The sequence below is a fragment of the Homalodisca vitripennis genome, chromosome 5, assembly GCF_021130785.1.
Source record: "Homalodisca vitripennis isolate AUS2020 chromosome 5, UT_GWSS_2.1, whole genome shotgun sequence".
Lineage (NCBI taxonomy): Eukaryota > Metazoa > Arthropoda > Insecta > Hemiptera > Cicadellidae > Homalodisca > Homalodisca vitripennis.
The window spans coordinates 716,191-732,442 of NC_060211.1; the positions used below are offsets into that span (position 1 = coordinate 716,191).

The window sequence follows — 16,252 nt, forward strand, 5'->3', positions numbered from 1 at the left end:
ATAGATCCATCAGCTCAAATAAATACAATCTAATCAACTAAAATAAACAAAACCATATCAATAATGCTAAAATAGTAGTATAAATAAATACACCACAGTTGACTTCCACTTACTTAAAAAAAAGAAACTCACAATATAAAAAAATCAATAAACTAACCATTAGATATAAGTACCTAATATTATTTACAATTTACCACAAACTTGTATATATATTATGACTATTGATTGTTATGTGAGATTTAATAGAAAATATTATAGTTTTTGTATAAAAAATTATTGTTCTGAATGTTTTAAAGAATAATATTGTGTAACGAAATAAAAGTCATATTTATGAAATAAATATATTATATAAATACAATATTTTATTATTCTAGTAAAACAGAAAATAGTAAATGGTGGAAATCTATTGCAAAAATATTATTTTACTGTAAACTTGGATAGAATAGCCTAATATAAATAACAATTATTATACGATTTTATGAAGTACGTGTTTAGATAAACGGAATACTTAGACTATTTCATTAGTAGAAGTACTATTTTAATAACAAAATAAAAATTTATATTAATAAAATAATACTGGAACTAAACATATAATATAGACTGATTATTAATTGTAGCATTTACAGAAATTATTTGTATTATTAAACGAAATAGTTATATTATGATATTCCTTTTTAAAGTTTATTTGGAATAAATAAAATGTGTATATGTAAAATTAAATTATACTCATATTCTTAAAAAAAAAAAAAAAATAAGGTAATATTTATATAATAATTTTATGAACCAAAAGTAATAAAAGGAACAAAGAAATGAAAACTAAAATAACTTGATAGATACAACAAACGATTTACTTGGTGCCTGTTGAGTTCGATGCGAGGTCCGCCAGCCGAGTACCAACACCTTTCCTGCCGCCCCGATCAACCCACAGAACACGACCATCCAGCGTCCAAGTGTTCCTCGGCCCGTGCTGAGCTACTGCCGCCCGGAACACCTCCATCCTGCGTGCGGTCAGATCTTCGCGGATGGTAACTCCTGAGCCCTTTAACTTCTTCTTCGAAGCATACACTTGCTGGCGCTGCCGGTAGGTGGTAAACCTCACAATAATAGGGCGAGGCAGCTGCTTCCCTTCACTGTTTTGCCTGGACTGTTGACCGATGCGATGACTCCGGTGAATCGCCGCATCGGACAAACTCCACTCCCAGCTTCTCCCGACACAACTCGACTACCAGCTTGTCCGTGTCTTCGCCCTTGGTCTCCTGTATGCCAAAGATTCTCAGGTTATCCCGCCTTTGATATTGTTCAAGATCGTCCGTCTTGTCCAGCACTCGATCCTCCAGCTCGCCTACTCTTGCTGTCACGGTGACCAACTCGTCATGCAGCCTCTTCAACTCTTCTTGGAAGGTAGCTAACGCAGCTCGTACCGCTACCTCCACAATGTCCTTTATTTTGTCTCCGAGGCGCTGAACAAGCTCAGTGATTACACCCGCGCTCGACAGATAAGAATTGACGCAACTCTCCACAGATACCGAATCGAGACCTCCCGTGTTTTTATCAGAGCTTGCCATTGTTGTGGATCCGGTCGAAGTTATCGCTGATGACGCTGATAATGAGCGCTGGAAGGTAGGTTTACTCTTATCAGTTGTAGATAAGGGAACGGGTTTGCCCTTCGCTCCCGACCTCAGATGCGGTGGCGACCGAAACATAAAATCTTTTTTATAAAATAATAAAAACTCTTCGGCCAGTTTTACCCGCAACTATTACACTAAAACGAAGTGGAAGAAATGCTTTAAAAACTTATATAACTTTAAATAAATACTGTGACGAAAAAGTACGTGAAATTAGACATAAAAGTAAGAGCCGATGAAACACGTGTTCACATGCAAAGAGTCATCCCCTCTTAACTCTTAACAATGTGGACACAGCGTTGCCAAATTGTGCCTGAGAGCGACCGATTCTCGACCTTCCTCCGCTTCAACCGGTCCCATACGTGGCAAGCAGCGCAAATCCACCCACCCGCCTTATTTGGTGGCCGTGACTGTAGTTAATATTTATTTACATTATGGGTACAAGCTAAATAAACCAAATCTTTGTTTTGTGAAAAAAATAAACTATTGATTTAAATTTATTATAGGCAAGTGTAAAATGTTACAAGTGTTTATTACAACTCTTATTTCTAATTAGTAGTTTTGTAAAATGAAAATTCTTTTGAATTAGATATAGCCAAAAATCAAATATTATTCAAAGTTTTCAAAATAAAAGCAAATAAGAGCTAATTTTTCTAATGTATTTTCTCTGCTATTTTTTAAGGTATTATTTCATATATTTAGAGAATAATAATTCTAAAATTGCTTAATTTATAGTTTAGTCTTTTTCTCTTACTAAGGTGTAAGGTATCCTTTGAAAGATTATTATATATATATATAATCTTTAAATTGCAAATTCACGCCGGACCCATGTCACTGGGTAGATATTAAAAAAAAATAACGCGTCACAATGCCAGTCCAAGTGTGAATACCCAAAGGTGGATCTGGTTAGTTAATAGCCAGCCATTTTTTATGATCTTAAAGTTATATAAAGACAATATTAACTACCCAACCTACAATTTTTATCCCCCCTAACCCAAACATTACATTTCAAATTAATCCCATAACGCAGTCTGTCATACACCCTACTCTAACCTACCTATAAACCTACTTACTTCATTATTTAACTTACCCATTTCCACAATTATTACTACCAAAACTAACTGTAATATTAAACATATAATTAAAATTCAACTTATCCCTGCCGAAAACAACCCCCAGCAAGCTGACCAGTCACCAAACTCCTCCCTGCTCTCCTGAACCGTTCCTGTCGACTGCACCTGAACAACTTCACTAGACCTTATCCTGCAGATCATTCTGACCTTTGCCTAACTCCTCTTCCTCTCTCTGTATCTCTCACGCATGTATCAACTAATCACCTGCTCTCTGTCAAATGGGTTAACCCGCCAATAGAAATAATATGTGGTGAAAATTACCACAAAATAATATAATGAAATTTTAAGTATACCTATCCGATTTGTATAAGAGGGTAAAACCTTTTATGGATATTGGTATCAATTATTTTATTCGCTGTGTTTTAGTACATATGTTGATAACTTGTTTTGTGTTTCAGGCCAAAGAAATATTAGCAAAGGAATCCAATGTTCAGCAAGTAAAATGTCCTGTGACTGTTTGTGGAGACGTCCACGGACAATTTCATGACCTGATGGAATTATTCCGGATAGGTGGAAAGTCTCCAGACACAAACTATCTGTTTATGGGAGATTATGTGGACAGAGGTTACTATTCTGTTGAAACTGTTACTCTCTTAGTGGCATTGAAAGTAAGTCATTTTTTATTGTAATGTTTATTCCATCAAAATATGACAATAATTGCTGTTATCATAATTTCTTTCTAACAAAAGGATCTGGCCAGTCCAGTTTTATATCTGAAATAGTAGTATTAGTTTACAGAAATCACAAGATTATTGGAAGAGAAAATTAATGTATAATACCTTACCAGTAATTACCTACTAACATTTGTTACAATATAATAAATCCTAACATTAAAAGTAAAAAATATCATGTAGTAATAACAATGAAATACAGAGAATATTACAAAAGTTAAAAGAAATCTTTTTTAGAAAGCACCATTGAAGGATTAGAAGAACGTTAGCAAAAGTATTATATCTAATGGGAGTTCCTTTGAAGGGGACAAAATTGAGTTTGATAAACAAATCAATAATAATAATTTTTTTTTAAAGTTGAGATGTATATTGAACGAACCTTGTAAAACTGATGCCTATATCTGCCTCCCTAGAACTGGCGGTCATTTCATCCTGTAGTGTCGGGCTGTTTTGGAGCTTCGCGCAAGGTTTTTTTAAAAAAATTATTAAAAATATAAAATAAAAGCAATATAAATAAGAGTATATATTTTTGTGTTCAGAATTAAACGTAGAATTGCACTATATTGTAAAATTAACCATCAAAAATTTTCTAATAAACACTTTTTTTAATCAAATATAAAATTTACAAAAAATATTTCTTAAATTTGGGGGGGACCATACCTAGCAAATGAAGTTATAGTGAGAAATATTTTATAAGTGAGATAGCCATTCTGTGTCAAATTTTATCTAGTTTCAGAAAAACATAAACATTATACACATTTATGAAAGCATCATAAAGCTATAGAACAAAAAGCAGCGATGCGTATAAATTCTGAAAATCGGGTGTACACGTAAGACTTTGGTAAATCAAGTTTTGCTAATACATTTATCTATGAATACATGTTATTTTGCATATTTTATTACTTAGAATAAAATAGAATATACAGTAGTAATGAAATAATTACCATAAATTATTTTTTGAAAAGTAAAAAAGTAAAATTTTGCCATTATTCAAAAATTTTTGCGAAAAATTTTCATTCAGCAAAATATAAAATAGTTTCTAAAGCTTGTACTATATCAAAAATTTATAAATTTATGGTTTATAAGTAATAGGAAATATTATGTAGTTAGAAAACTATAAATATAACTAAAGATATTGAAAAAATATAGAATAACCCAAACAGTTATTATATATAACCAAAGAAATTACAGGCAATATATATATTATTGTGAAAACTATTTACCAAAAATAAATAGTTACTTCAGAGCTAAAAGAGTGCTATAAATAACGTTTAGTAAGTGAAAACAATAACAAACTATGTGAAATGAATTTTAGCCAAGTCATTTTGCCATAGCCTACACAAAGCCGGTAATTTCTCAAACATATTTCAGTAAATAGAAATTGATTTATTCTAAAATATATATGTTTACACACTACTACGACATCAAACAACACACTACACATTAAATACGACACTAAAACACGCGTAAAACTATTAAAACTTACAAATATCCACAGCTCGGCACGAAAGTGATACAGAACGGCAGCGGCAATATGGCGGTCACAACAAACGGCGTCGCGTTTTCTTTTACGTTCAAAATAACAAGCTTGCTACGTCATAACCATAATACAAAGAGGAATAAAACTCATCTGTTCCTTAACATTTTTCTTCCCGAATCCAATGGTGCATGAATTATATCGATAAGTTACCGGAGTATATTATAAAAAGTAATTATACGAGGGAATGTTTGATCGACAAAATTTTGACGGTTAACACCACAAAAGCGGCATTAACCGACATAATTATGTCGATTAACAGTTCTAGGGTTAGAAGAACGTTAGCAAAAGTATTATATCTAATGGGAGTTCCTTTGAAGGGGACAAAATTGAGTTTGATAAACAAATCAATAATAATAATTTTTTTTAAAGTTGAGATGTATATTGAACGAACCTTGTAAAACTGATGCCTATATCTGCCTATTTCCTATACATGAAAAAACCTGTTTGTTTGTAAATATATAAGATGTATTTAGGAATTTTAAAATGTAAGTATCCCTTTCACATATCATAGTCTTCATAGGAAACCATGTTTATTTTTGTTATTTAAGTATGTATTTTCTGTCATAAAATTTTAACTTATAGTATTATTTATTAAAATACTATAAAAACTGACGATAGCTATACATGTAAAACAATGTTTTTGCAATAAAGATTTGATTGATTGATTATTTTTTACAAGTTCCATAAAATTCACAAGTGTTAAAAATAAATTGTATTCCAAATGTGGACAGGTTTTGTTTACATAATGTAACATTTAATTATTAAAAATGACATTTTCTAACATTTGGGATCCTCTAAAATGAAAACAGAAGAGAGAGAAGGGGATAACATTTTATGTGGTATATATTTTTCGAATGAGAAAAAATAAGCCAAGTTTCATAAAAATCTGGAGATTGTCTGGTTTACTTTGCCTGTATCACAGAATAAGTTTTGATTGTGTAATATTTAACTTGAACAAGTTTGATCTGTGTTGGTTTAGTCTTTTTGGCTCATGTTACACTACTATTCGTTTTGGCTCATGTTACACTACTATTCGTTTTGGCTCATGTTACACTACTATTCGTTTTGGCTCATGTTACACTACTATTGAATCATTGTATTTTATTTTAGAGAATATAATTTAGTTTATCTATAATGTTATACATATTTCAGGTTCGCTACAGAGAAAGAATTACAATTCTCAGAGGAAACCATGAGTCAAGGCAAATTACACAAGTTTATGGTTTCTACGATGAATGCCTTAGGAAATACGGCAATGCCAACGTGTGGAAGTTCTTCACAGATCTGTTTGACTACTTACCGTTGACAGCACTGGTAGATGGTCAGATATTCTGTTTGCATGGAGGTCTTTCGCCCTCGATTGATACTTTGGACCACATTAGAGCCTTGGACCGTCTCCAGGAAGTTCCCCATGAGGTAATATTTATTTCAGTTATTTGTATCACAAAGTGAGGGTAAGAAAATTTATATATATACTAGCTGTTTCCCGCGGCTTCGCACGCATTTCGTAAGTTTTGCCCGCGTATGAGCATTTCTGGTTGAAGTAAATTATATTTCCAACCCCGATGTAGATTTTACCTTGATGTCACGATCAAGAAAATATGTCAAAAATGTATTGTACATGCATAATGTATTTTATTACAAAGTGGTCTACCACTCAACCTTTAAGTTCAACCAAAAATTTAGTTTAGACAATTATACATCATAACTTAGCGCCTTCAAATAGTGTTTCACTGTTTAATATACGTATCTATCTCGTAATTGCAGGTTATAATGTGCAGGCGCTTTGAAAACTTTTCTTCATTTTATTCGTTTATATTCACGACATAAGCGAATAATTCAGATAATGACTATCCTATCTTCTAAGTTAGACTAAATTACGGATACATGTGAAATTTGATTGAAATTGGTTCAGTCGTTTTGGAGTTTATTGGCAACATACATCGTGACTCAAGATTTTTATATATATATATTTATTTAATAGGAGTAGGCCAATATGTTAAGCAGAGACACTAAGAATACCCATATAAAATTTCAGTAATTAGTCCAGTACGTTTTAAGTGATTGGACTTCCGTAAATAAAACACCTGGTAACTTTAAATAAAGTTATAATATTTTCCCATTATCTTATAAACCAAAATAATATAGACTTTTGTAAACAGATTGTTTGTTTGTTAAAACAAAAATAAGTCATTCAATAAACCAAATAAAATCACCTGGTTCTTTGAAACTTAATTAATTTGGAAATAAAACTAAAAATCTTTATTTTTCTGACAAAACTTTAAATTGTTCAATCTCTGAGTAAAACAAATATTAAACTCGAATATGAAATACTTGCGATATATATTCTGTTTAAAATAAAACCATTACTCCCATATCGAACGTGCCTTAATACAAAATATTTATTTTATATAAATATATATATATATATATATATATATATATATATATATATACACACACGTTTTTGTTCATATACATTACAAAATAATAATAAAGATTAAAATCACTTTCATAAAGCGTCTATACTCAAGGCACCACACTTCTTCAAAATTGTATGTCCTTGTATATTATATTAAGTCAATTTATTTGTAATAATTCAGAAGTTTTAAGATTTACTTAAAATTCTTTCACAATGAACATCATTTCAGTAAAAGTTATTACTTTCTTATTTATCTCATTTAATCGTCTTAAATTAAAATATCTAATCCCCGAAGGAGGTTCCAAATTTGAAAGTGCAAAAAGTAAAATTTGTTTAAAACCAAATAATTTAATCAAGGCCTACCAAGTTTGAATTGAAAATGTAACAATATTATAAAAACCGTACACAACTACATACATTTTCACTGAAATAGGAAACCAAAGTTGATAAAACAGACTTATGGTTGTAGAGACGAACCCTCTGTTCAATTGAACATATCTTTAGCAACTAAACTGATCTTGACATGAAATTACTAAAGAGTGAAGTTGTTTGAATTAGCATGAATAACCTGTACTTCAATAACCTAAACAAATGTTTTGGATGAAATAAGATTCACTTTTGTTCTCAAATTAAAATGAGATGAATTTCAAGTATAGATCAGTACATTATTACTACAACATTTGACGTATGCATTTTCCTTTGTACATTTCTTAGCTTGAAATGTAATTGTGGTGTTGTGGTACAGGGACCTATGTGTGACCTGCTGTGGTCAGATCCGGATGACAGAGGAGGGTGGGGTATATCTCCTCGAGGTGCTGGCTACACATTTGGTCAGGACATCTCCGAGACTTTTAACCACTCCAACGGTCTAACTCTTGTGTCCAGAGCCCATCAGCTTGTCATGGAAGGTTATAACTGGTCAGTATTAGTCCATATATACTATAAACAATCATTATTTATATCTGTTTTTGCTAAACTTCAATGACAGTAATGTGGAATAAGATGGTTTCAAGTAATTGTGATTTTCTCCAATTTCGCATTTTCATAAAGAACAAAACTCAAACTGAGCTTTGGCTCTGAGAGCAAGCTCATCGATATATTTGTGAAAAGGAGGACAGCATAGAGTTTTTTATATACTGTACAAAACTAAAACTCTTAATTGTAGTGGATTTGTGTATTAAAATAAGACAATGATAGAAAGAATTTATTTTTTCATTCAACCCTTACAGAATACAGTAATGTACGGAAAAATCATGAATTCCAAGAATACAATACTTATTATGCCAAAATGTAAAATAATATGAATATTAAAAAGTAATAAATGTTGTATTCCTCCCATGTACACATAAATTAAAAAGGACTATTAGGGCTTACAGGTATCAAAATTTAAATTGACTTATTTTATGATATCAGCGTTCAGAATGAAAACTAAATATAATTATAATACTTGCAATTGTGCACTGTTAGTAAGCATGTATATGTGTGGGAAGTATGTAGTAGTTTAGAGAAGTGCTCTGCATACCACATGTCTGTCTCTGTGCTTATTGATCGATGCTAGGCCGGTTTTTGTCTCACGAACGGCAATTTGGTTGTACTGTTCAACACTGCAAGCGAGTATATGCGTTCACTACTGCTGTGCTGATAATAAAAGATCTGTGGTGAAATAAAATATTTACTTGTAGTTTCTTTATTTATTATTATACATGGAAAAATAAAGCAAAATGAGAGTGGATAAAATATAGTTTTAATTTTTATAATGAATGAGTTCGATTTTGATAAGGAATTAATCCAAAGTTAGGCAGCTACTATATGGCACTTTAAGGGTTAAACTACGCTTTATAAAAAGTGTTATCTTGTATTTTATTGAGACAAAAATCTACTGAATTAAATAAGGTAAGGACAACTCAAGACGATTACAAAAAAACTTGGGAATAAATTACTGATTATATGTCTTATAATTTTATTTAAACGTTATTTATTACAGATTGAAATTACATCTTTGAAACTTTAAGAGTCAATGGAAATTAATTGTTCCAAGTTTTCAATTCGTAAAACCCATATTTTAACAATTTTTAACACATTCACTGCTAACGTCCCTGATCAGAGACCTTTGGTAATTTTAGCACTATACGCTTAGTTAGCCTCTAGCACACAGGCCTTTTCGTATTAACCTAATATTGTTATATATCAGTCAGGAGCTAAAATCTTTCAGGGGGAGGTCTGTAGAGACGGAGGGGGATGACATTGTGGAGGGGGGAGTGAGGAAGAGGGTGATACTGTTTCCGATCTATTGACAAGTGCTGCCGTCTCCGATCAGAGACGCAACCAATTTTCCGATGAATTTTATGTCTAAAATTTGGTTGTTGCTTTTCAAGGAATTACATCATGATAACGTATGTTTATGATGTTTAGCACCTCTGAGATTTCAATATTTTTTCAGCAGTGAATGTGTTAAGAACTTTATTTGGGATACTTGATCATTTGAGGTGATCAGTAAATTTATTGTAAATCGGTGGTGCTGAGAAATTAGACTCCCTAATCATCTTGTTTGGAAACCAAACGAGGATGTAAATATTTTATTTTTATATCTGTCAGTCCGTTTAAAATTTACGTTAACATAATAATGAAGTTATAAAATATGTATATAATTAAAACAATTTTGAAGCTAGTTCTAGTTTTTTTTAACTAAGATCATGCTTAATGTGATGCTCTTTGTATAGTGCATTTTCAGTGTTGAATAAGTATGAAGTGTGTTTATCTTGTTTTTTATCTTAAAAATAGAAAATGTACTTACCTGAATTTTGTTTTCAGGTGTCATGATCGAAATGTTGTAACAATTTTCTCAGCTCCTAACTACTGTTACCGCTGTGGAAACCAGGCTGCAATCATGGAACTTGATGATGCACTCAAATACTCATTGTAAGTTCATTTACTATTTGGTTCATACAAATATTTTTGAATGCACGTTTACACAGTGTGTATAAGTAACGGCATTAAATTTAATTTTAGATGTTTTATGTTTTTGGTTCTAAATATCTCTTATATTTTTCGTATTTAGTTCAGTCCTACCTTCTTTGTTCCATTAAGTAATTATCACGCTGCTTCACGACTAACTAAATCTTTAATCGCTCTTCAAACGATTTCCAGCTGAATCCACTTCCATCCTTCATCACTCTTGAACTGCTAACCATTGTGGTAGTAGTTTACACCTTTATTTCTAAATTTGCTTACCCAGAACTTGCTAAGATTTGCACATTATGATTTATTGATTATTCTATCTGGCTAGTAAAGCTTTACTAGCAAAATACCACATATCCCATAACAAATTTCCCAAGATGCCTTGTAACAATGTTTGTATGGCCTTTACTGTCACTGATTCAGAAGTGATTAAATGCAGTTGGATGTGTTAATGCACTTTCCTGTTTCTTTACTAGTTTGTGATTCACTATAATGAGTTTTCAGAACCTATCAATTTAGGTTAATAAATACTAGTTTTAATTTTAAAATGTTCATATAGTTGATAGACAAAGAAATTCCCTAAATGATAATGTTAAAGCAGCCTATAAAAAAACAGTCAGATGTTGCCTGGTGCATCTGAATCTCTCCTCTACACCCTGCCCCAATATTGTTGCCAGTTTTGTGTCACAGAAAATTACTAATCCGTCTCAATATCTGCTGCAATAAACAAACATCATCAGCTGTTAATAATAATACTACGATCTACTAACAGCACAGCAACATGGCTTTATAAAGGGCAGATTTACAACAACAGCAATAGTAAGTCTAGTAGAATGTATTATTGACAAGCTTGAAGCTGGAGACACCACCACTTCAATTCTACTAGACTTCAGTAAGGCATTCGACTGCCTTGACCATCACCAATTAATTAATGAAGATGGCACATTTTGGGATAAGAGGAATTACGGCTAGTTGGTTTCGAAGCTACTTAGAAGGCAGACAACAGCTGGTTGAGCTGAAACACATGGATAAGGGGTGTACAAGATTAGTGAGATCAAAGCCCTTAACAGTCACAAGAGGGGTACCACAGGGGTCCGTTCTTGGCCCTGTACTGTTTATTATTCTTTTCACCAGTGACCTTCCTGGATTTCTGGAACAATATTCAACTACCATCATGTATGCTGATGATACGGTGCTCCTACTAAGTGACAAAATGCCTAGTAGATTAGAGGTTTCATCACACATTGCCATGGAGATGGCAATTCAATACTGCCACAATAACAACCTGGTGGTAAATGAGGCTAAATCGAAACAACTAGTTATGGGTAGAAGGAAACACGAAGTAGGGCTATTACCCAATATTGTTCCTGTGGATGTAGCCAAGTACCTAGGAGTGGTTATTGACAATGACCTCAGTTTGGACTCAGCACATAGACAACCTATGTAAAAAACTAAGTACTGGACTGTATGTGGTGAAAAGAATAAAAGAAATTAGTGACAAGAAAACAGCAACTGTTGCATATTATGCAGTGTTCGACTCACATCTCCGATATGGTCTTTGTTTATGGGGAAATTCTAGTTTTACGGAATTTACAAAGACCTCTTGTTTTACAAAAGAGGTGCCTGCGAATTTTGGCTGGAATGCAACCAAGAGAGAGCTGTCGAACAGCTTTTGTCGAGTATGGTATCCTTACCGTAGTAGCACTCTACATTCTTCAAGTGATAATGTATGCAATAGACAAAAACTTGACAAGAGGCAGTAATCTCCACAGTCACAACACTCGTCACGCTGCAAACTTCAATTTGCCAGCTCACAGGCTAGCATTGTTTGAAGAAAAACCTTCCTACATGGGAGCAAAGTTATTCAACATGCTGCCTGATAACATCAAATCTCAAGAAGGAAGCCTGAACTTTAAGAAGGAACTAAAAAGATGGCTGCTGAGTCATCCCTTCTACACCATCTAAGAATTTCTGAGCTGGAGAACTCAATGGACTACATAAACCATTATGAAAATCTTATTATTTTGTATTGACGCTAATGTAATTCTCTAAGAATGCACAAATAAAGAATATTGTCTATTGTCTATAATATTAATTTTATTGTTGTAAGATTTGTACAAGTTTAACATCAGAAAAGCACAATGCCTAGTCTAGATATAGCGTACTTAGAACTATTAATTACAGATCAATTATTTTAGTTTTAAATCATACTTTTTTTATAATTTGAGGTGTTAAAAAGAGTTCTTAAAAACACACTATCACTCGTTAAAATAAATTATTACAATTAGATGAAATTAAAACAATGACATTAATGAAAACAACTAAATAAAAATTCAACAATTAATAACATATTTATAAATAAACTAACAGTAACAATACATAAATTACCAACTTGATGTTATAATACACTATTTAGAAATAACAAGAAAAAAATAAACTAATAAAGGGTGACAGTAAATGGCCACATCATAGTGGATACAGCTGGTGGTCAGAAGCGAAATATCAAAATCAGATTTCTGGTACTCAGAAATTATAAATTTATTGTCTTTAAACATGAATCATGCAATTGACAGTCATTTTTTACAGTAAGGAATCACTTAGCCTATTGTGAAATACATGATTTCCTAGTGTGTTAAATTAATTTAGGAAATAACAAAAGTCAATATTAAAAAATGCATTCTATATATCTCTTTAAATTAACTGTTACATCATTCTTAACACTTTGTACCCTGAGCCCGAGTATAGGTCAGGCAAAGTCGGCAGCGCCTGCTACCGCCCGAGTTAGCTCGGGTTGTGTTATTTAATTGTATTATTTAGCTCAGTCATCTTATTTTTGGATTCAAACATTTTGATTATGTTCATTGGTTGTCTAAGTTCGTATTTGTTGGTTTTGAGATCCCTGGGTCACGTTTTAGTAATGAAATACGTATATTTATCGTCGTACTACAAGCGAGTCTAGACAGCTGATCGTAGGCGCCGCAGGTGATTGTCGGTACTGTCAGTTTGCTTTGTAGTGTTTCACGTTGCGTGTTGTTGTGAGTCTTAGTGATGTCTTGCTAAGTTTTCTACAAATCTTGCCGACAAATACTGAAGCAAATGTTATTATAATGTATTATAAATGTGAATTTAATTGTTTGTAAATAATCAGAACTTTAGTTTCTTACTGAATGAAGTAAAGGCAAATGCTACCAATGTGAGGTTATCCGTGTGTTTTTTTTTGTATTTATACTCGCTTTGTTCTTTCTTCTCGACTTTCCGTTGATTTTATTTTATATTATTTACTTATTATTTTCGAGTTTAAATAATATGGGTGATGAAAAAGTTATGCAATTCGCGATCTTTTGTTTAACTGCGAGTCAGAAAGTGACGATGATTTTGATACATACCTGGGACCAAATATTGATTTTATGAACGATCTAAACAAAAATTTGCGAGATCCTGTATTTGATTCATACCATTGTGCTTTAAAAATTACCACTCTAAGGCGAATTACCTGAACTAACAAGCAATGTAGCAAAAAAAATTTTTGTATTTTTTACATAACATTCAATATTATGTAATAATTTTATTTTGAAAATAAACTTTATATTTGTATACATTTAAAAAAAGTATGTATCTCTATCTTTAAAAAGATATATAGTATGAGTTTATAACGTAATTACTGTAATAACACAGAATTTTTTAAAAGCATCAAAAAAACCCCAGGGAGCCTAGCCGAAACATGTATTAAGGGCTCAGGGTACAAAGTCTTAAATATGAAAATTTAACTATAAAACTACAACAAATACATAACAACATAAAAACAATTTTATTAGATAAACATGTTAATAAAAAATTATTATAAAAAGCAATAACCAATAAATAAACACTGCTTCAAATATCAATGAATTATTTTTGCAAAGTGCTCTAGTATATATTAAATTAATAAATCAAATATTGTTACTAAATCATCTGTGTTTATAGGTTAATTAGCTTGAGTGATATTATCTGTAAATGTTAAATAGTGGCCATCATTGATATATCTTTCCATTTTCATAAGTTAACTTCACGTACACATTTGGATAAAACATTTCACTAATCTGACAGTGAATGTCAGCTGCTTGTGTGGACAGAAAGATCGTTTAGCTGTTATAATGTTATGCGAAGGACTCAGATAATTTACTCCCGATTATCTTGTTGCAGCCTGCAGTTCGACCCAGCCCCCAGGCGTGGAGAACCCCATGTCACTCGCAGGACCCCCGACTACTTCCTCTAAATTATGCCCATATCGCCTGCATTCAAATTGTATATTAATAGATTTAATTTACAAACTGATTACACATTTCTTATTCTAATTGTAGGGCTTAGACGACTGTACAGACTTTTGGTTTAGGTTTGTGTGTTTTAACCCGAGGCTAATAATTATGCAAAAAAAGACCTGCACGTCATTGAGCCGAGTAATCAGATGTTAAGGTAATGCAGGCATCGCATTTTTGAGTGCTTTTAATATTAATTTATGTGTTATCCTCGCCTTATCTCGTATGTCTGTGTACAATATGTGTTATGAAAAATATTAATAATTAAATTCTTATGTCGGATAGAAAAGTTGTAATTATTTTACTAACTTTTACTGTAAAATTAAATTAAAAGTATAATCGTTTTGTTTTAAGTGAAATTTTAAATCCACTGCCATTGTGGTATTTCCGTTGTATTTATTATTGCGAGTATTTAAGACGCTGATGTGTGAAAGTTACTTGACTGATTCATGAGTGGGGGTTCGACACCTTTTGTAAAATATATCTTGCAAAAATGTCTTATAATAGATTTTTTATGTCAACTACTCTTAGGTTTATTGATAATGATTTTGTAGAGTTATTGTTATCCGTAGGCCGAGAAATCTTTAAATATATTTTTCAACAACGCCTGTTCACTGTTAGAAAATTTTAAATTTATTTTTCGTTATGTAGATATTGTAATGCAATAGACTTTGTAATTTGGAAAGAGTCCAAAAGCATTTGTACGGCATAATTTGATTCACAATTGTTAAAAAGGAGTGGACTAATCCCGGGATTAACATTCCACGGAACCTGTTCTGTATCTGACTAACTATAAACCAGTTTATTTAAGGCATGTTAACGATTTATTTTATTCACTATCTCACCTAGAATGATAACTTCGAAACGAAGTCTAATTAGCTGGTAAATGAGTTTTAAATTACTTAGTTTCCTTTGTATTCCTTTATTGAAAGTATTATTCACTACAAAATAAAACCCCAAATTTTGGGTTCATATTCATAATTATGTTCTGCCTTACACGTATAAACATAGTTTTTTTAGACATAGTTAATTATTCGTTGTTCAAGAAACGTTAATTTTTTGTGATTATAAGAATAAATCAGACTATATATCTTGTGTTTTCATATATCCTTTCCACCAAATGGTATATTCATTTAAACTTTATATCTATTATTTCTATATATCTATCTATTTAATAAAAATGAATTCAGCACATATCTAAAGAACAGCTTGACCAATTCAGCTAATTAAAAAAATAAGTATTTCAAGTCTGATGAGGTTTTTATAAAGAAAAAACTGGAAAAGTTCCCAGAATATTTTTAATTTGAGAACATAATGATAATATTAATCAAACATAATCCAAATTAAACTGGCATTAACAGCTGATAACACTTAACGAAAAAAAGATGGTGTTATGAACAGTTGTGCGTGACTAACCTGCTCTGTGTATGTGCGTTTTTATGACATTACATCATTAGGCCTAAAACTGGACTCAGTTTACACTGTAAATTTGACAGTATTCAATAAGCAAATGTTTCCATAAACTCATTCGTGAACTTAATTTAACCCTTTCCGCTCGGATGGGCAGCAGTGCTGACCAAATATGGCTTCTCGTAGGCTCGTATTATT

General features: G+C 31.8%; 1 protein-coding gene across 1 annotated transcript; it reads left to right on the forward strand.

Annotated features, from left to right (window-relative positions):
* The first annotated feature begins 3,114 nt into the window (after window positions 1–3,114).
* Window positions 3,115–15,734, forward strand: LOC124361712 (serine/threonine-protein phosphatase 2A catalytic subunit alpha isoform). Its single transcript, XM_046815633.1, has 5 exons — window positions 3,115–3,366; window positions 6,122–6,385; window positions 8,137–8,309; window positions 10,203–10,310; window positions 14,532–15,734. Exons 1-5 carry the CDS (start codon window positions 3,130–3,132, stop codon window positions 14,602–14,604), a joined length of 855 nt encoding a protein of 284 aa, XP_046671589.1. The 5' UTR covers window positions 3,115–3,129; the 3' UTR covers window positions 14,605–15,734.
* The last annotated feature ends 518 nt before the right edge of the window (window positions 15,735–16,252 follow it).